Source organism: Protopterus annectens, chromosome 8.part0 (assembly GCF_019279795.1).
Source record: "Protopterus annectens isolate FY-2018-M chromosome 8.part0, PAN1.0, whole genome shotgun sequence".
NCBI classification, from domain to species: domain Eukaryota; kingdom Metazoa; phylum Chordata; order Ceratodontiformes; family Protopteridae; genus Protopterus; species Protopterus annectens.
In genome coordinates this window covers 1,972,431,010-1,972,453,062 of record NC_056741.1, presented here as the reverse complement: position 1 = coordinate 1,972,453,062, position 22,053 = coordinate 1,972,431,010, and the positions used below count along the sequence as shown (strand labels likewise).

The 22,053-nt window shown below is 38.6% G+C and overlaps 1 protein-coding gene across 1 annotated transcript in view; it reads right to left on the bottom strand.

The window, feature by feature from the left end:
- The window catches only part of HSF4 (heat shock transcription factor 4), a 247,470-nt gene that overhangs the window by 122,634 nt on the left and 102,783 nt on the right, over positions 1-22,053 (bottom strand). Inside the window, exon 5 of the mRNA XM_044079550.1 lies at positions 3,756-3,831. Within this exon, the coding sequence (XP_043935485.1) occupies positions 3,756-3,831 (76 nt within the window). The remainder of the gene's footprint in view (positions 1-3,755; positions 3,832-22,053) is intronic.

The window sequence follows — 22,053 nt, the reverse complement described above, 5'->3', positions numbered from 1 at the left end:
AAAGAAACCTCAATCAGCACCTGTCACCCCTGTCAGTGGTGGACACAGGTGGAACCCCTGGGACAAATTTATATTTTCCCATTCACTCATCAAGGTTTCACCTGAAGGAGGTCAGCGACGCACTTTGTTTGACATATATGGGAAGTCTATTCCAGAGACTGGGCAGCATCTGGAAGACAAACATGTCTCTCTAGCAGGTTTTGTTAATGTCACATATTAGATTTAAGCCTTTTGATCAGGTAATGTGCGAGGAGTTAGACTTATGGATATGGAGCATCTCTAATAGAGCAGAGTCTGAGATTGCCTTGTAGGCGAGACACAGATCACCTCTGAGCAATCTGTATGATACCGAGTAGAGTGATAGTGATTTGAGCCTGTCCACATAGGACAGGTGTTGCAGGCCATGGATTCTCTTTTTGAGGTATTTCTGTGGCCTTTCCAGTTGGTGCAGGTGTTTGGAGGGGTACACACCAAGCAGGGCATTGTACTCAATTATTGGCCTAATGAGGGAGGAGTACAGAGAGGTAATAACCTCCTTTTTTCTGAATGCAATCCCTTTACTTATGAGATGAACCATGTAAAAGGCTTTTCTGACCACTGCCACTACATGATGGTCAAATGCGAGATTGTTGTTAACCTATGTACCCAGGTCTCTCACCACAGGTTGTGTGCTTAGGGGGTTGCCATTGATGTGGTAATCAGAAGGGGCCATGTTTTTGCAGAATGGTATGATAATACTTTTTTTGCATTTAACTTACGGCCATGACTTTGGCACTAGTCATTTGTTGGTTTGAGACCCTCTTGTAGTATGTTAACATCATCTGGGGAGTCAATGACAGCACCCAACTTACAGTCATCTGCAAACTTGGTCAGCCACAGGCCCTTTGTCTTTGCCTGGACCTGTAAGAAGTAGATACCAAACAATAATGGTATCAGGACAGAACCCTGGGGAACACCACTAGTGACATGTCTGCTGTCAGAAGTGGTGGCACCTATTTTGACCTTGTTGGTCGTACTGGTGAGCCAGCTGGCCACCCACCTGATGAGATAGGGATTTATCCAAGTTGTGTTAGATTTTCAATGATGCCCAGTGCCAAGGCTTTGGCCAAGTCAAGGTAAGTTGTATGTACTGACTTTCCCTCATCCAGTGCCTTGTTGACAGTCTCAAAAAAAGTCAACCAGGTTCAACAGGCAAGATCTGCCCTTGATGAATCTGAACTGGGTGGGGTCAAGTGCTTGGAGAGTGCCTATGACATTGTTTATGAAGTCCATAATAATACGGTCCATGGCCTTACAGATCAGACTTGTCAAGCTGATGGGGCGATAGTTTCCAGGGTCAGTAGTGGCACCACCTTTGTACCAAAGGGATGACAATGGCAGTTCTCCACTTTGCTGGAATGAAGCTTCTACTTAGGCTATGGTTGAATAGGGTCCTCAATGGCGAGGCTAGTTCTTGCTGGAGATTTTGCAAAATACAGCCTGGCATACTATCAGGTCCCATGGAAGCTGTGTTCTTTGCCTTGGACAGGGCCTTTCACACTTGATATAAAGAGATGTGAGGTGCGGAGCAAGTATCAGAGATGTTGAATGGGCTTTGAGGAGGGACAGGGGGGTGAAGTTCACATTGAACCTATCTGCTAGTAGGTTGGCTAAGTCTTATTTTTCTTTGTTGGCTTTACCATACACATTCTGTATTTATTACTTAAACATATACTTGATAAATGGCATTTTTACTGTCCTAAGTATTTAACAATATTCATGTACCCATTCCCTCATTCCAAATAGCACTGGAATCAGTAGTCCTACTAAAACCAGACACTTCATTTCAAATATCTTTCAAATACAGTTCAATATTTTCTTTAGTAATAGTATCAGTACAAAATTGAAAACTTACTTTTTTAACCCAGAAAATCATATGTGATGTAAAATAATTCTTCCATGGACTGTCATTAGCATGACTCTGAAATAAATCAACAGATTTGCATGCTAGCTTGTGTGTCTCATTTTTCAGGGACATAATATCTGATCCCTTATAACCCAATGGTTTCACTTTATTATTTCATAGTTCATACCTGTCCATTAGACAACCAACTTTTATGCAGATCCTTACTATCAGACATTTCTTTTTAGAACCAACAACCTTATTCAACCACTTTTCTTGACTTACTACCTGTGCATACATTGGGCTCAATTCTACAGTACTTCTGTGTCCTTCTGCCTCATCATTACACTTCTTTGATGCATCACCAATTTCCTGTATCTCAGAAGTGTTACCAGCAGCCACTTTGTAACCAGGAAGTAGATCTTCCAAATCAACAGTCACACCTCATAACCAGGAAGTAAATCCTCAGAATCAACAGTCACATTTTCCATTTGGAATTAAAACTTTGTAGCCATAATTTTGCTCCATTTTGCAGCATCTTCCTACACAGGCTCATTTGCCACCATCGTTTTGCAGTCTCATCATCAAGACTGCCACTGGTGAGAGCTGTGACAGTAATTTCCAACTCATTCTTTCTATTTTTTTAAGCACCTCTGTACTCAGTATGCTGAAGTGACTCACCCTCTGAAACTTTTTGGTACATGTCCATCCATATCTCTAACAGGAACCACTTTCAAGTGCCCCCTAAGAAAAATAAATAGGGGAAGTTCTCTGGTGTCCTGGCCAAATTTCTCCTAATCAGTATGAATATCACCTTGGATCTCTCCTGAGGAGAGGCCACTTGCCCAGTGGGACTAACCTAGTCAACAAAGCATAAACAAAGAGTTATGGTAATAAAAAGCTATAATATTCACAAACAAAATGTGAAGTCTCATTCAGGGGATATGGGTGGAGTAGAATATATGTGGTCCCTGCTATATTTTAGTCCAAGGAACTAAACTGCCCAAGCACATACAGAAGTGCACATGACACACTGTACACAAGGACTGTCCATATACTGTCTTTGCATACCTGCTAAGTCTCTATCCTTATTATGAGTAAAAATCTTGAACTGATCTCTACATTAAACCAACTGGAGACAAATAGTATAACATAACAATATACTTTTTCTGTGATGCTCTCATTTTACATGTTGACAGACATGCATTTGGAATAACCACCTTTTGCTCTGCATGTGACAAAAGGTCTCTCTGTAGGCACATGGCTTAACATCAAGGTTACCTCACGTCTTTGATCAGTTATCAGAAGCATTCAACAGCTAACCTCAGAGGCAAACTATGCACCTCTCATGCATCACACCAAAATTACTGCATGGCAATACACCCTTCTCCATTCTACAAAGGTTGGGTTTAGAGGCATTAACAGAATATAGCACTCAGGTGCAAGAGTTATAACAACATTTAAAGTAGGATTTACTGTCACAAATCACTTCAGCTCTATGAAAAGCTCTTACCTGATTACAAGCTTGAATACATGGGCACAATAAAGGTTTAGAGATTGTCACATCTACCTAATTGCACTAACACTGAGACTGAGCAAAAGAATATAATGGAGATACCTCCTAGAACCCACTACAGTACAGTCTTGCACAGTTCCAACATGTGTGTTCATCAGTCATTACATTTGACATAAAGAACGTACTTGGGCCGAATTCAGTTGAAATATATTTTGACTGCCATAAGCTACAAACACATGTGCACATACATGCACGGACGCACACACGCACACAAACGCACGGACGCACACACACACACACACAAACACATATTTTAATTAGCATTTTTTGTCATTGCATGATGTATTTTTATGTTACCTTGTTTACTATTTTCCGCTGCTGCATTTGATTCCTTCTGAGTGACATAACTTCACGCCAAAGGACTTCGTTTTGACTAAAATATAAACAGAATTTCAAAAAAATAAGCAAACATTTATAACCTCAGGCAAGACATGCATTTTCCAGTTCATGTACTGCAGTTAACTAGTATAAAATAAAGTGAGGTGTTGGTATTAAAAGAACAAAAACTACCATTAATGCATTTATATGAGTTGTATAATCCCTCTTATGATCACAATTTACCAATACAGGAACAGTTCACCTTCTTCAAAAGTCTCAAATTCTTCCTCATTGTTAATTTGCAACTACTTTCTGCAGACAGCTGTCATCAGCACCAGTCAAGCAAAACAGCCTAAAGAGCCATGTGTGTCAATCTGGTGACCTTCGGATTATGGCCTGAAGAATTTATGAAGATATTCAAGGCTAGGAATTACCAATTTTTGAAAAATATAGTATAGGAAATGTCATGCTCTGTAAGGCTTTACAAGGAATATTTTAATTATCTTGTGTTCATTTTCATAATCACACCTCTGTACAGTAAGATCTGTATGTTACAGAGCACTGTGAAAGTGTGCCACTTTCAGACACAATTCAACAACTTTTACCTGTCAGCATCTGGTGTTCATTCAGAAGGATGTAAATTGTTTCACACCTTTTATCAGAAAGGGAATTCATATTTTAGGGTATTATCAGTATTTGCTGGAACTCAGACTGTGCAGCAAGGCTACTGAAAATGGCAATGAAACTGCAACAGTCTGAAAATGTGTCATTTGTTTAACTACGGTATGATAGTATGAGTACAAAGTCCACACCGCTCAGCCACAGCCCAAAAAATCTGGACAAAGCCAAAAACAATGGGGAGATAAAGGCCTGAAATCAGGGACAGATTTTAAATACTGCTTTTACAAACTTAGAACGTGGATTGAATAATGGGTTTTGCATTAGCACATACTTTCTGAAGTCAAACACAAATGTACTTCACCATTTAGTGACTTTAATCCTCAATGATTTACCAGAAAATGACTCCTTTTACGAGGAAAAGACCAACAAAACAATTTTCTTCTTCTTCTTCTTTCGGCTTTTCTCGGTTAGGGGTCACTACAGCAGATCACCTTTCCGCTCATGATTGGCAGTGGAGTTTTTACGGTGTCGAGTTGCCAACCCAATGCCCAACCTTCCACAGAAGGCACACACATGCACACACTCACACCTAGGGCCAATTTTAGAGTATCCAATCCACTTACAGCATGTCTTTAGTCAAAAATCTGGACAGCTGAGCATTACGGTCGAAACTGCTTACTGCTCATGATGGCTATGTTTGTGACTGCACTATAGCAAGCATGTTGTTTAGGCAGCAGAATGGATAAAGTTACATTCTCAGCAGGATGCTGCTTTATGCTATAGCTCTAGGAAGCAGCCTTAATTAGATAACTACAGTATCTTGCAAGTTGTGGTTCACTGCTGGTTATCATATGTTTTTGTACATGAGTTTGCACAGATGCACACACACACACACACACACACACACACACACACACGTGTGCCTATATCTAGAGTCTAACCCCGCCAGTGTGACCTACCAGGCAGACACACACACATACACACACACACACACACACACACACATGCACTCACAGTCCCTTGCATATTTTAACTGAGCTTCACTATTTTTCTTTGTCTATCAATACAAATTCATCTTAGCTTGATTAGCTCATTCCTCCAACTTTTCAGTGAAAATTTGTATTTGTCCCCCACCCCTCACATGCAGATAAAAGTTATGCTCACTCAAATGTATCCTGAATACTTTTTGCACACCTTTGAAGTAATCTTAGTTTAGAAAGCTGTAAACCAGTCAAAATATATGCCCGATAAACTGGGTACCTTCCCTTGTTGCGGTACATTATTAAATTAGGTCATTTTGTCGACCTAAACTGATATGGATAACTAAGGATTTCTCTAGACTCAGTGCTGTTGAGATGTGAAAGAATCAAATCAAATTAAAAGAAGGACAGACCTGAATTAATCTGGACATATGGAAAAACATCAGCATTGTGAAAGGCTTGGGAGAAGGTAGAAACTGAAAGGACAAAGGGCACTGAGTCATTTTAAACCACAATCGATAATGTATAACTATGGAAAAACAACATTCTTAAAGCCATTTTCTGATATGTATAAGCTTGTAACTCAAATGTCCAGCTATAATTTCCTGTATTGCGTGCTGCTGAGGACTTACAAACTCATATAGTAGGTACTTAACCTCATTAAAACTATAAGCAAATGCTATATTTTTGCACAATCATTTTTGAAGAAGTGCAAGCCCTCCAACTTTTCAGAGAGGGGTAAAGCACAGCCCCCCTTCCGTGCTTAATTATTGATCACTGAAAAGCACTTTCTCTGAGAGACTGCAAGACTGCACCAGCGATTAAGAAGTCCTATAAGCAAGAATATCATGAAGATATTCAAGTTATAAAAAGCAGAAACATCTTGCAAGTATTTGCAAGTGCAGAAGTAATAACTTCAAAGGCAGAAAGACAAGCATGCAAAATAATGCAGGATCAATTAACATGAAAATATAGTAGAAAAGCTGAAGGCCTCACAGAGCATGAAAGGACTGTGTTCACTTATGTACACATAGTAAATTAAATGAATCCAGGTGCTTCACCAGAAGCGGCAGTTACTTTATGGAATCAGAAAATAAGACTGTTCAATTTAAGATTCTGAGCAAATGCAATAAACTGTATTATACAATGCCTCCTCTAAAACGTGCACGCTGATTGGCCAGCCCAACCAGCGTGCCCATTGTAAATCCCTCAATATACTAACGGAAAAAGGTCCGGTCGCCCGGACTTTTCCGTTAATATACACTGTCTCGCTATGTTAAAGAGTTTAACATAGCGACACAGGTTTAAAAAAAGCAACACAGATCTCCCTTGCTTTTTTTAAAGCTGTCTCGCTATGTTAAACTCCTTTAACATAGCGACAATGAAAAGCAACGGAGATCTTGCGATCTCCGTTGCTTTTAACCTGTCTCACTATGTTAAATGAGTTTAACATGGCGAGACAGCTTTAAAATAAGCAACGGAGATCTCCGTTGCTTATTTTAAAGCTGTCTCGCCATGTTAAACTCATTTAACATAGCGAGAGAGTAAAAGCAACGGAGATCTTGCGTTCTCCGTTGCTTTTGCCCACAGCTCTGATGTACTGCGTAGGCATGCGCAGTACATCAGAACTGCTGAACACCAGACAGCTCGCGGAAGGGCAGCAAAGAGGCATTATAATGCCATTATTTAAGAAAAGTAATTATTTCTTTTCTTAAATAATGTAATTAGATAATAGCAATAACCACTTCTGGGTGTGGGTAATGCTGGATTTACCCACGGTTGTCTTTGTTTGGTCCCTCGGGCTTCACCCTCGGGACCAAACCACGCCAATCGTGGGTAAATCCAGCATTACCCACACCCAGGCGTGGGTTATTGCTATAACATTCTCTAGAAACTTCAATGACAAACAATGTTCAGCTAAGCACAGATAAAAGATATGCATATAATAATAATAAACACTTAAAGGATGTTTTGACATTAAAATTAGCTCAAACTGATACTACATTTTTATACTGTTAGGAAAGCATTCTTTTGTTATGAGTTACAAATCAACATTAAATCAAATTTATTATCATGCCTAAGCTTTAACTCATTACAACCAAACTAAAACATAAAAGTTATACCCAACCAAAATAACTAAACAAGTATAAACCTGCAACATCAACTCATTCACTCACTCCCAACATCAATAAACAGCTAAAAAGAAAGTTAAGTTTCACAGTGGTTCCTATCAACATTTCAGGCTTGAAGGCAATCAAGAAATGCAGTCTCTCTTAATTTTATAACTGTAGTTTCTTGAACCATTCCAGCCATCTAATAATGTGTAGAACATGATGAATGGCTGAAAAATTACTTGAAAGGCAGACACAAAATAATATTGAGTTGGAAAAAAAAAGTTGAAAAAATGTGTGTTGGCAGTATCAAATGTATGAAACAGATCTTGACACGCAATTTGATCAAGAAAAACTAAAAGGAGTAGTTTATTTATCCTTGTCAGTGGTCCGCATTTCCAAGATAATGGAGTAGCTCCCTCTCTGCATCACTGATTAGAGGTCTTGCCCAGATTATCATTGTATATAGAAACTTCCCAGCTATCTGAGTTACCTTTGATACTCTTGCTGAGATCTGTGCCCATTTTTCCTTTGTTCTTAGTGCCTTTGTGTTCTACCAAATCTGGTTCTCCCCTCCCATTGTAGTATAAAGGTGCAGTTATGGAGATATACATTTCTACCCACCATCTGAGGACTGATGTCCTTCAGTGTTAAGATTTGCTAAACCTCCTTCCATTCTCCTAACAGTACTAATTCCTACTCCCAGCAAGTCATTGCACTCCCCATTCCTTACCATGAATGCTGTCTAGTGGCAAAGGTTCCCCTTTGGATAATGGTATTTCTAACCTTCTCTTCTCCTACATCTCTGTCATGTACATGGCCCTGGTAGCTACTAGATAAGATATCTCCTGTGACAGGTTACTGTTGTCTTCATGTGTCAGAATGTGTATTTCTACCTCCTTGGGTTGAAATCCTGTCTCTCTCTTGCAAAGACTTTTAATCCACTTAATAAATTAACATCTAATTACAAGAAGCATCACAGCTGTAACAGAATCACTTTCACAATGCTTTAAGTAGAATAAATCAAACCTTTTGGTCCAGTTAGATAAAACAAATTCCACCAGAAGAAAAAATGTAATTTTCAAAGTCCATTCGGTCCTATTTTATTAAAAAATAACTAAAAGCTCAATAATTCAAGAATTCAAAAAATCCATGGCTTGTGTCCAATTCAAAGGTTAAAACCTTAGTTTGAATCCAAGTATAGAACAGAAACTTCTTTATGGCAAATATTTACCAAAATAGCACATAAAATCACAAGCTACAAAGTCCTCAGCTGCTGTGAATCTTCCCCGTGAAAAATAAATCAATTGCTGAAGCTGCATATATTGTAAATAGAACTTCCACGCTGTCAAGGGCTGAATAAGGCTCAAATGCCTTGCAATACATGGATGTAGAAGTATTTCTGTAGATAATATTAGCTGGTTCAGCTACCTGTAAAGTCCCAAAATAACTCGATAAGGGCTTTTGGTAAAACCTTCTTCAGATCATATCAAATAGGGACTCCATCTTTTCCTTTTAACAAGGATCTCAGCCAATAAGCTTCCAAATACTAAATGGCGCCTTTTTTTCAAAAAAAGTTACAGCCAATGGCTTTACTATTAATGCAACACACCTTCTCTTTCTGTAATACTAGGTATCCTAGTATTTAAAATAGGCTTTAAAGGTATGACAGCATTCAAACCTGGAGGGAAGTCCGCTCGTAAGTTAATAATCCACCTTGCTTCACATAATTCAGTATTATTAGTAATATCTCCTCGCTTGATCTTGCTATCTTGCTATGAATCTGATCAATGGCTTTGAAATTAAAACTATGGTTCGGAAAGTTCTTAATGTGAACTGCTAGTGCATTGTGCATGTCTGCCTTGCGTACATCATTCAAATGTCACAGTATCCTTTTTTTAAAAATCTGGTTTGTTTTTCCAACATAGAATGAAGTGCAATTTCTACAAGTTGTCAAATAAACTATGTTCTTGGTAGTACAGGTCACTTTGTATTCAAATATGTATTCACGATCTGTATTTGGATGTCTGAAAACATTACTTTTATCTATATGTCCACAAGCTATACAATTGCCACATGGAAAAGTCCCTTTTCTTGCTGTTAAAATTGGTTTTCCAAAACCATCCTTGGTGATTAAAAGCCTTTTAATATTTTTTCTATTTTTATAACCATATCACGGTGTTTCACCCACTATTTTGGAAAGATTAGAATCTTGAGTTAAAATCGGCCAGAATTTTGAGGTAATCTCTTTGACTTGTTTATTATCTGTACTGAAGGTTAGCATTAATCTTGCAGGTTATACTTTCATATTTGTGTCTTGTTCAGTAGACACTGCAAAATTACTACAAGAATTTCTGACTAAGGCATCATTCATTTCTTTATTCTGGAAATTGCTTAACGTTCCTTCAAATCCATGGTTTCCTGTTGGACAACCTCCTTTCTTGAACATCTTTTAGTAATTCTCGATATTTCATTTTTCATTATATTTTTAGTAATATGTCTTGGATGCATGCTGTTCCTATGGAGGTAATGGTTCCTCCAAGTTGTCTTCCTAAACAGAGATGTCTAAATCACCTACATTATTTCTGTTGATGCAAACATCAAGAAAACTGATTTGATGTTGTGAATGTTCACTTGTTAGTTTCAAAAATGAAGTAGTTCCATTTAGGTATTGCAAAAATTGTTCAAACTGTATCTCATTACCTTCCCACAATAAAAAAAAGATCATCTACAAAACGGCCAAAAAAATTGACACAATGAAACCATGGATTTGTGGAGCTAAGAATATATTGCCTCTCCCAATCTGATAAAACAATGTTAGCATAACTATTAGCGCAGGGGGTGCCCATGTCTACCCCCCATCGCTGCCAGTAAATATCTTGGCCATAGGTGAAAAATTTGGTTTCAAGTACCATTTCTAATAGAGAGCAAATTAAATTAGCATTTTTATAATTATTACTTGCTCCAATAACTTTTCTGACGGTTTCCAACCCATATGTATTTGGAATAGATGCAAATAAGCTTGTAACATCCATTGTAGTCAGCAGCAGATTGCTCTTATCATTAGATTTCTGCATAACTGTATTCAATTTCTTCAGAAAGTCATCAGAGTCTCGTAATACAGTAGGTATATTAGCTAACAAAGTTTTCAGTTCTTTTCCGACAAAGAGAGACATGGTCTCTGTTATCCAAACTTGGCCAGCTACTATTGGGCGAAGTGGTGGATTACTAATACTCTTGTGTATTTTCAGTAACCCACTGATAGAACGGATGGTAGGATGGTCAATTTTGAAAAAGTCATACTGTTCAGTATCTATGCTGCCTTCCAGTAACATATAACACAGTTGATCTTGTACTTTCTTAATATGCAAATCAAGTTTCTGAGAGTTGACTAGCATATACGTTGTATGGTTTCCTAGCATAGTTTCCATTCCAGTCCTATATTTTTCCAAAGTAAGTATTACAATACTTCCTCCCTTATCAGCTGGTTTCAGCACTATGTCATCATTTTGTTGTAAATTAAGGAAGGCCTTTCTTTCTTGTGGAGAGACATTATGGAAATGCTTGGTGTTGTTACCTCCTCTTATCTTTTCCACTTCATCACTACACATCCGAACAAATAAGTTGAGTGCTGGATGATTGGTCGGAACAAATGCACTAGGTTTTTTAAGTGCCCTGTGACCTTGCTTCGCATTTCCAAATATATTTTTCAAAGACACATTACGTGCAAAACATTTTAGATCTAAAACAAATTCACTAAGGTCTGATTTAAAAGATGGTATGAAACTCAGACCTTTTTCTAAAGCACTCAATTCTTCTTTGCTCAAAATATGTCTCGACGGATTCACTACCAATGAACTTTCATCTAATTCATAGTCTTTTTCCTTTTCCTGTTCTGGCTCTGACGACTTTCTGAAGAAATTGAATACAGTTATGCAGACAACTAATGATAAGAGCAATCTGCCTCTGACTACAATGGATGTTACAAGCTTATTTACATCTATTCCAAAAACATATGGGTTGGAAACCATCAGAAAAGTTATTGGAGAAGTAATAATTATAAAAATGCAAATTTCATTTGCTCTCTATTAGAAATGGTACTTGAAACCAACTTTTTCACCTATGACCAAGATATTTACTGGCAGCAATGGGGGGTAGCCATGGGCACCCCCTGCCGTAATAGTTATGCTAACATTGTTTTATCAGATTGGGAGAGACAATATATTCACGGCATCAAATCAGTTTTCTTGATGTTTGCATCAACAGAAATGATGTAGGTGATTTAGAGACATCTCTGTTTAGGAAGACAACTTGGAGGAACCATTACCTCCATAGGAACAGCATGCATCCAAGACGTATTACTAAAAATATAATGAAAAATGAAATATCGAGAATTACTAAAAGATGTTCAAAGAAGGAGGTTGTCCAACAGGAAACCATGGATTTGAAGGAACGTCTATTAAGACGTGGATACTCTGAGCAAGAGACTGTTCAAACTTTAAGCAATTTCCAGAATAAAGAAATGAATGATGCCTTAGTCAGAAATTCTTGTAGTAATTTTGCAGTGTCTACTGAACAAGACACAAATATGAATGTACAACCTGCAAGATTAATGCTAACCTTCAGTACAGATAATAAACAAGTCAAAGAGATTATCTCAAAATTCTGTCCGATTTTAACTCAAGATTCTAATCTTTGCAAAATAGTGGGTGAAACACCACGGTATGGTTATAAAAATAGAAAAAAATATTAAAAGGCTTTTATGCACCAAGGATGGTTTTGGAAAACCAATTTTAACAGGAAGAAAAGGGACTTTTCAATGTGGCAATTGTATAGCTTGTGGACATATAGATAAAAGTAATGTTTTCAGACATCCAAATACAGATCGTGAATACATATTTGAATGCAAAGTGACCTGTACTACCAAGAACATAGTTTATTTGGCAACTTGTAGAAATTGCACTTCATTCTATGTTGGAAAAACAAACCAGATTTTTAAAAAAAGGATACTGCGACATTTGAATGATATACGCAAGGCAGACATGCACAATGCACTAGCAGTTCACATTAAGAACTTTCCGAACCATAGTTTTAATTTCAAAGCCATTGATCAGATTCATAGCAAGATCAAGCGAGGAGATATTACTAATAATACTGAATTATGTGAAGCAAGGTGGATTATTAACTTACGAGCGGACTGCCCTCCAGGTTTGAATGCTGTCATACCTTTAAAGCCTATTTTAAATACTAGGAGACCTAGTATTACAGAAAGAGAAGGTGTGTTGCATTAATAGTAAAGCCATTGGCTGTAACTTTTTTTGAAAAAAAGGCGTCATTTAGTATTTGGAAGCTTATTGGCTGAGATCTTTGTTAAAAGGAAAAGATGGAGTCCCTATTTGATATGATCTGAAGAAGGTTTTACCGAAAGCCCTTATCGAGTTATTTTGGGACTTTACAGGTAGCTGCACCAGCTAATATTATCTGCAGAAATACTTTTACATCCACGTATTGCAAGGCATTTGAGCCTTATTCAGCCCTTGACAGCGTGGAAGTTCTATTTACAATATATGCAGCTTCAGCAATTGATTTATTTTTCACGGGGAAGATTCGCAGCAGCTGAGGACTTTGTAGCTTGTGATTTATGTGCTATTTTGGTAAATATTTGCCATAAAGAAGTTTTTGTTCTATACTTGGATTCAAACTAAGGTTTTAACCTTTGAATTGAACACAAGCCATGGATTTTTTGAATTCTTGAATTATTGAGCTTTTAATTATTTTTTAATAAAATAGGACCGAATGGTCTTTCAAAATTACATTTTTTCTTCTGGTGGCATTTGTTTTATCTAACTGGACCGAAAGGTTTGATTTATTCTACTTAAAGCATCGTGAAAGTGATTCCGTTACAGCTGTGGAGCAACGGCTTGATTTTTTCACTACAATTTTTTGTTTACTAGCTGTTGCGTTAGTAGTGAGCTTTACATTTTCTTATCATAATTACAAGAAGCATCTCCTCTGCCCCCATCTCTCATGTCATTCACTTCCATTCTCATACCACCACCCATCCCTGCTGTAGTCTCATCCTTTTGATTGGAACATAAAGCTCCTAACACTGTCACTGCTAACTGTATGCATCTCTTTGCTCTGCTTGATCACATTCCCATTTCTCTTATATTTTTCTACAAGCTGTACCTACACTTAGCCCCTCCTGGCTCCCTATATTCTTCCTTCTTCTGTTGTGATTTCCTCCTGTTCTTTCATTCTCTCTCTTTCTCTGTTTCCTTCTATTCATCCCTCCTCAGCTCTGGCCCCATAATGAGCATCACTTTTCTGCTCCTTCCCCTCAATCCTTTCTATTCATCCAGCTGTCATTGCCTGCCAACTTCCTTCCTGCTCATTCTTTGTTGCTGTTCCTGCATGGTCTCCTCTGGCTTTAACTTTCTTCTACAGTTTGTCACTGCTGTCTGCTCATGTTCCTCACCTTGGCTTCCTTGTCCATGTCATCTTTTTTTTTTCCTGGATCAAAAAGCTATGCCTATCTCCCTTCTACATTTGTTAAGCTAGCAGCAATCTCAAGTGTCAGCCCACTTAAACATCTTATCAACAAAGGTATCCAAGATGGCAGAGGATCTATATTAGATGAGCGACCATTACAATGTTCGAATCATAGATGGTCGACATCATATGATTGAATGTCGGAAAGGTCGAAGGTGAAAGTCAATGGCTTTTCACGCGCAGAATGGGAAATTTTCCCTTTCTGCACTGAAGTGCTTTCTCGGAGTTGGTATATTTAAGTAGGGAGGGTGTGGGAGTGCAAGGGGGGCTTGCCCCCCTGCTCAGAGGGGTAAGGTACTTTTTTTAAAATTTTATTATATAGTCAATGTTTCGAACTTCGCTCATATGAGTTCGCTCATTTGAGTTTCGAAGTTTTGAAACTTCGGCTATATAATATAGGCCCAAAGGCAGAGTTCCAGCACTAGTGCTAGGAAAACTGATACTGCTATGGAGGGAGGACTATAGGCTTACTCTGTACTCAGTAGCTTGGCTGAGATACTATAAATTTTGTACATCAACAAATCATGTAATATCTTGAGTCTAACAGTAACCATTCTAGGCATAGATTCAGCAATGTTTGCTTAATTAAAATTGTTCTTCTATCTGCATTTGATTGTATTTATTTTGGTTTAAATAAGGGAGTGATTGTAGCTGCAAGTTTCTTGATATGTATAAGGTTTTCAATTCCATGAACTCTGAGTGTCTCATAACTAGACTTCCTCCTCTAGGAGTGAACAGTAATATACTCATTTGATTTAATAGCTATTTACTAGCTATTTAAATAAGTGAAACTACATAGTAAAATAAATGTCTTTATATTAGTCTGAGCTTCTTGCATATGGAGATTTACTAATAGATCAGTTCTTGGACCCCTATTGTTCGATATACATATATATGCTAACAGTATACTTTTGCAGTTTTCTGACTTTATGCTTGTATAGTATAATAACAACACTCCTCTGTTAATACAGAAATATTGTTCCCATTACTCAGGACAAAATTGAGCAGTGTATTGTCCAAACATGAGGTATGAGTTAAGTACTCCCATCTGATTTTAAATGCAAATAAAACACATATATTCATTTTGTAGTTGTAGTTATCATATAACCTATGCAGCTGATCTTGTCACTACTCGAGAAACTTTGAATAATTGTGCAGACAGCATTAAGTACATAGGCATTTTACACCAAGTAACTTCATACTGCCTGACAAACAGGCAGTGCAGAGAATTACAGTCAATTAATGGACTGCTTTAGACAATTAGAGACCTGTCCAAGATATGAGCTTGTCATATGTCTCCTGTTTTTAGTGTATTCCTGACTAATCAATCACCAGGAACTCTGGCAGAATAGAAAATGCATATTGTAGTGTAACAGACTTGCCATTCCTCAGCAAAGAATCATCACTGTGAATTACGTAAGGACCTGAAAAGGGCAACATTTACATCCAAGCTTAATTCACCTTTACTTCTCCTCCTTCTAATCTTCATCCTATGAAGACACCCATGCAACAAACTATGTTCTTTATACTGATCACTGCTGCAGTAGCCTAAGGTATATTTTGGTATATCCTACATAGGATACAATAGCTGGCCATCCTCCAAAGATTCAGGGCATCATCCACTCAACCAGACTGTTAGTCGGTTTGAGCTGAGCTGACTGAAAATACAGGTTTGGATGCTAAGCCCATCAGAGATTTCCTGCTGCTAAAGAGTGCACTCCTCCTGGGTTTCAGAGGATCAACACTTGGATTGCGCTGTTCCATTGCTGGGAAGATAAGTTCCCTTTGGGAAAAAAGCTTTCACATATTATTTTAATATTTAAATTTACTTTATTGTGTGGGAAAGTACTTTTTAAGCTGTGTTTTTATTGACTGTCATGTGACTGTGCTGTACTTTTAAACAGGAGCACACTTTTGTATTTGGCAGTTTGAAAATTGATTTAAACATTCTACAACCATTTTTTTTCTCCTCTGAAGGAAGTGTGTTTAAATTACTTTTTGATGTGTTTAAAGTTTGCTTTTTATTGTGTTCTTACTGAGAAAGAAATTTATACTACTTTTGGAATTTTACCAACTTGTGCAGTAAAAAAATCTACTGCCAATCATTAGCGGACCGGAGTTCCGCTGTGGCGACCCCTAACCACGAAAAAGTCGAAAGAAGAAGGGCTACTTAGTTTCCTCATTAAACAGGCACAATTTTCTGGTTGACTATTGAACAAACTACTGGCCCCAGAGTTAATCCTTCTTTCAGCCACAAAAAAGAAAAAGTTAACTAAACAGCTTTTGCCACCACAGCAGGCTAGCAATTTGCCTCTGCCACAGGTGGGTGATTTTTCTGTGGCCAAAGCTGGTTCCTCAGACCACTCTTTTTCCCCTGGATCCCCCTGGAGTTGCCCAGATAGCCACTATGGACTGGGGGGTTAGCCAAATCCTCTGCAACCTTTGGGGTCCCCTTAGGGGGTAAGGAAGAGCAACTTTTATTGGTGTTGGAAGAAGAGTTAGGGAAGATGCTCCTGCTTAACCATAATGTTATGTCAAGATGCCCCTGCTTAACCATAATGTTATGTCCATCACTGGAGAGGTTTTTGCTGCCATTAAAAATCCTGTTTCCCTAATTTTCCTGTCAAAAAGAAGCAGAAAACTAAACATACATCTTCTCCTGCTCCAGTTTCACTGGACAGGAGTAGTTTACTATGTCTGGCTCAGCGTCTTGTACATGCTGTTGACCCTTCTTAGGTGGTTTTTGGTAAGAGAAAAAGGATTCCTCTTTTCCTGAAGAGACTCAAGAAATTGAATCTGGAGAGGAATGTGATGGGATAGATACAGCTTTTTCTCATCAGAATCCTCATTCAGATTCATAGGATAGCATGTTATCTGAATCTTCCTGTCAAGGATTCTGTTTCTGTGAGACTGTTTCCAGAAAGTGGCAGTGTTTTCAGTGGAAGAACACTGCGGTTTCTCAGTCCCTCAGAAACTAGTATAGCAATAATGCACGCCTGGATGTGGGTAATGCTGGATTTACCCACGGTTGGTGTGGTTTGGTCACGAGGGTGAAGCCCGAGTGGCCAAACAAAGCCAACCATGGGTAAATCCAGCATTACCCACACCCACAAGTGGGTTATTGCTATTATACAATGACATTATTTAAGAAAAAAAATAATTACTTTTCTTAAATAATGGCATTGTATAATGCCTCCTTGCTGCCCTTCCGCAGCTGTCTGGTGTTCTGCGGCAGTTCTGATGTACTGAGCATGCTTATGCCTACACAGTACATCAGAGCTGTGGGCAAAAGCAACGGAGAAAGCAAGATCTCCGTTGCTTTTTACAAACTGTTTGCTATGTTAAATGGGTTTAACATAGCGAGACAGCTTTAAAAAAGCAACGGAGAATCTCTGTTGCTTTTTTAAAGCTGTCTCGCTATGTTAAACCCATTTAACATAGCCAGACAGTTTTGAAAAAAAGCAATGGAGAAAGCAAGATCTCCGTTGCTGTTTGCAAACTGTCTCACTATGTTGACAGCTTTAAAAAGCAACGGAGAATCTCAACAGAGATCTTGCGTTCTCCATTGCTTAAAAAAAGAGTTATAGTAATAGAAAAAGTCTGGGCAACCGGACCTTTTCTCCATTACTATAACTGATTTACAGCGTGCACGCTGACCAATCAGCATGCACGTTTTTGAATATTAATGGGGGCGGGTCATTGTATAATATGAAATGTTACAACTGGAATTCCCAGAACCTCCTCCCACCCCCGCTGCCAGAATTGGAGGATCTGTATGTCACAGCCTTTGGTTTTCCTAATAACCAGCTTACTGCACATAAGAAGCAGACAAAATATACAAAGTTCCTCAGTCTTTCAGATTTCTCTACACTCACCCCAGGCCTGATTCAGCAGCTATAGTTGTAGTCAATCTAGCTGCTGCCAAGCATTTTGTTAACTCTAATCCTTCCCCTTCTGACAATAACTGTAAAACAATTGATAAGTTTGGGGGGGGCTTTAATTTTAAGAATTTTGAATTGTCAGGCTCACATGTTAACATTTATTATAATTGTGAAAGTATGAGTAATGTTTTATTTGCAGTTCCTTCCTGTGAGGAAAAATCTACATTATGTGGTTTAGTTTCATCAGTTTCAAAGGTCATTACTCATTGTTTAAAAGGTGTTTACAACTTTTTAGGTACTACATCCAGAGCTGTGCCTACTGCTTCTGTGTTGAGGAGGTTTGCCCCTGAGGATGACGAAAATGAGACTTTGAACTGACCTTTGGAAAGAGTTTTAATTTTGGTCCCTCTGCTGTTGAGGTTATAGGTTCAGGGGTTCATAGGTTCATGAATACTAGGCTAACAGCCCTGAAGTACATTTTAAGAGTAGTCAATAACCAAAGGTCAGAATCAAACCCTGTACTTTGTGTCTATAAGGTGAACTCATATCACTGGATTCAAAGTCCTTGGTGATAACCATTACACCATGAAACCAGATGTGATGAGAGGGGTAAGTTGATACAGAGAATCACTGAGATTTTTCAGCGCTCTTCTAAAATTTCCAAGGGTTTTTCTGCTCACTCATCCAATTTTGGCAAGAAACAAAATGCAGTCTCAGTAAAATGTTGGTAAAAATACATTTAAAAAATAATTGTAGGGAGATTCCAAAAAGAAAGCAGGGAAAGTCCAGAACAAAGTGCAGTCAAATAAGTCAGAATGAGTATGTAAGAGACCTTGACCCCCCCCCCCCCAACACACACACACACACTCTCTGGCACTCTTTTATCCCTTCCAGAGAGTTTGAATCTCCGTTTCTCTGTTTGGCAGGAGTACAGATGGCAGTGGGAATAGATCCCTCTTTTGCACAGAATTATTCCACATCCACTAGGCAAAACCCCATGCTCCCTCTTGTTCTACAGCACATGCTTTCTCAGAGGGGATGGGAAGTAATAGAAACAGTTCCTCTTTCCCAATGAGAAAGAGGTTTTCATTCAAGAATGCTTCTGGTGCCAAAGAAAGAAAATGCCTGGAGACCAGTTCTGGAACTTTCTTTCCTAAACCAGCTCATGATGGTACCCAAGTTCAAAATGCTTTCACTACACAGTCTTTTACCTCTTCCTCATTTGAGGTGTTTTATTAACCTTAGATTTTAAAGATGCTTAACATCAATATTCCTATCCATCCAGACTTCAGATGCTGCTTAAGGTGTCTGGATCATATTATCAGTTCTCTTTCTTACCCTTTGGGCTATCCACTACTCCATAAGGGTTCACAGTGTCAGTTTCCAGTTTTAGCACATTGTAGGCTACAGGGTATCCATATTTTTGTATATTTAAAGGACTTGCTTATCTTTGCAGAGTCATTTTTATATACTGTCAGGAATCTTTCACTTGGCTGAAAGATCTCCTATACAGGCTGGGATACCAAGAGAACATTCAAAAGTATTTTTGACTCCATCACACAAGATTGTGTACTTGGGGTGTCTGCTAGACACATTAGTACAAAGAGATCTTCTATCGCAGGAAGCAATAGATCTATATTTAGATTATTCAAGGGATTTTCCACTCAGACTTTGGTCACCGCAAGGGAATACCTCAGGATTCTGGGTCTCATGGCATCTGTGATTCTCATGATACCTCTGGCAAGACTCCACATGATGAGGATACAATACTATCTGAAGTCTGTTTGGTCCCAACACCAACACCCATTATCTTCAGATTTCAGTTCTGGGATTTGTGAGAACAGAAACTGCTTGGTAGACACATGAAGTATCCCTGAATCCAGGTCTCCCATTCTTCCTTCCTGCTGTAAAGCAGTCAGTCATTATCAATGCCTCAGAGTTTGCTTGGGGAGCAGTGTCAGGGGGAATGAAAGAGTAAAGTATCTGGGACAACAAAGACAGACACAAGCACATAAATGTAAATGAGAAGCTTGCCCTTAATAAGCCACTCAACTCTCTGAATTAGCTTTGGTCATCAGGACTACTTAAAGTTGTCATGGACAATACCACAGTGATCTGATAATAAAGAAGCAAGGGGGAACCAGGTCTTACCCCCTTTGCAGACTAGCCATGTTATCATAGGATATAGCTTTACAGCAGTTTCATTCTACAGGCCTCCTACATTCCATCAGAACAAAATTGTGTGTCAGACAAGCTGAGCAGGACAAAGACAGACTGTCATGAAAAAAACTAGATCAGTGGTCTTCCAAGACTTGATCCATCTGTGGGGAGTTTCTCAAGCCAATCTTTTTGCCTCCTCTCTGAATAATCAGGTGGCAAAATTCTGCTCCATGACTCCAAGAAAAGGCCTGGAAGATAGATATCTTTTCTTTTCCTTTGACATGATTATTCCTGTATGCTTTTTCACCCTTTCCACTGATATCCATGGCATTTCTGGAAGATTCAGAAGGAATCCCTCAAAATAAAAACCTCAAACAACTTCAGTTGACTGCCTGACTGATACGGTCTTAATACCTTTCAGGCACCTGTTTACTGAGGATATGCAGTAGGCACTAGTGGAGGCAAGAAAGCCTGTTACCAGAAGATCATTTATTAGTAAATGGAAAAGCTTTTCCTGTTGGTGTCAGCAACTTAACCAGCACCCATTCAGGGCTAGCATTTCTCTGGTTTTGCAATAGTTGTGTGAGTTATTTTCCTATGGCCTGTCTTGCTCCTCTATCAGGGTTCATTTGTCAGCCATTTTAACATGTTTGCCCATGGATTTCCCCCTTTCAAGGAATTCTAATAAGAAAATGGTTTTGAAAAGAGTTTTACATAAGAGGCCTCCAAGAAAAACAGTGGCTCCTCCTTGGGATCTTAATTTTGTGCTAGAGAAGCTAACACTTGCTCCTTTTCAACCAGCTAATCTGGCTGACTTGAGGTTCTTAACATGGCAAAAAGTGTTGATGGTTGCCCTGATTTCAGCAAGTAGAGCATCTGAGTTGCAAGCTCTTAACGTAGGTCACCCTTATCTAATTTTCCACAGAGACAGGGTTTCCTTGAGAACTAATCCTTCTTTTATGCGTAAAGTGGTATCCGAATTTACTTTAAGCCAAACTCTCCATTTTCCTGTGTAATTTCCTGAACCCCAAAATGAGGGAGAAAGGATACTTCCTACCTTGGATGTCCACAGACATCTCTTGTACTATGTTGACAGACCAAAATCTTTCAGTACTTCTGATTAGTTATTCATTTCTTGTGAAGTTAAGAAGGGAAAACTTGTGCTAAAGCAGATTGTTTCCAAATAGTTGTCTTGGGCTACTAACTTTTGTTATTTCCACCACAACAAAACTATTCCAGGCAGGGTAAAGCCATGTTCTACCAAGGCCTTGGCTTCATCTATGGCTTTTTGTAAAAGTTTACACGCTACAAGTATTCTAGAAGCAGCAACTTGGCCTTCTGCACATAGTTGCACAAAGCATTACAAACAAAATTAATTTTCCAGGTCTAGGTCAGGCTTTGCTAGGACCATTCTCCTGTGGCTCCTGGACCCTTCTGCTTCTACCTCCCAGTTGATCTAAACTATGGTAATCTACCCATACATATAGCTTAGGTACTTCAGCAGTGATCAGAATGAATAACGTAGTACACAACTGTACTATGAATAAAACAGTACAGTTATGTAGGTAAACTTAGATGTTCAAATGATTACTACTGCAGTAGCTGTTCCCTAATTCCACCCCCCCTCCCTTGGTGTTTTTTTTTTATACCAGGGTGTTTACATTTATTTTATGCTATTCCTAGCAACGTCTTCTCAGAACTCAGCCTCCATCACTCATTTGGCATGAAAGCTCTGAAGGGCTTGTCACCCAAACCTATCATTTTAGGCAGCTCAGCTCAAGTTGACTAATGGGTTGGATGCTTGGAAGGTGCCCTGAAACTTTGGAAACTGGACAGCTATTATACCCTATGTAAGACATAACCCATATAACTCAGGGTACTGCAACAGTGATCATTTGAACATCTACTTGTATGGTAAATTTACTTACATAGCTGTACTTTCCTTCATTGGTATTTCCCTCTGTTGCAGTTG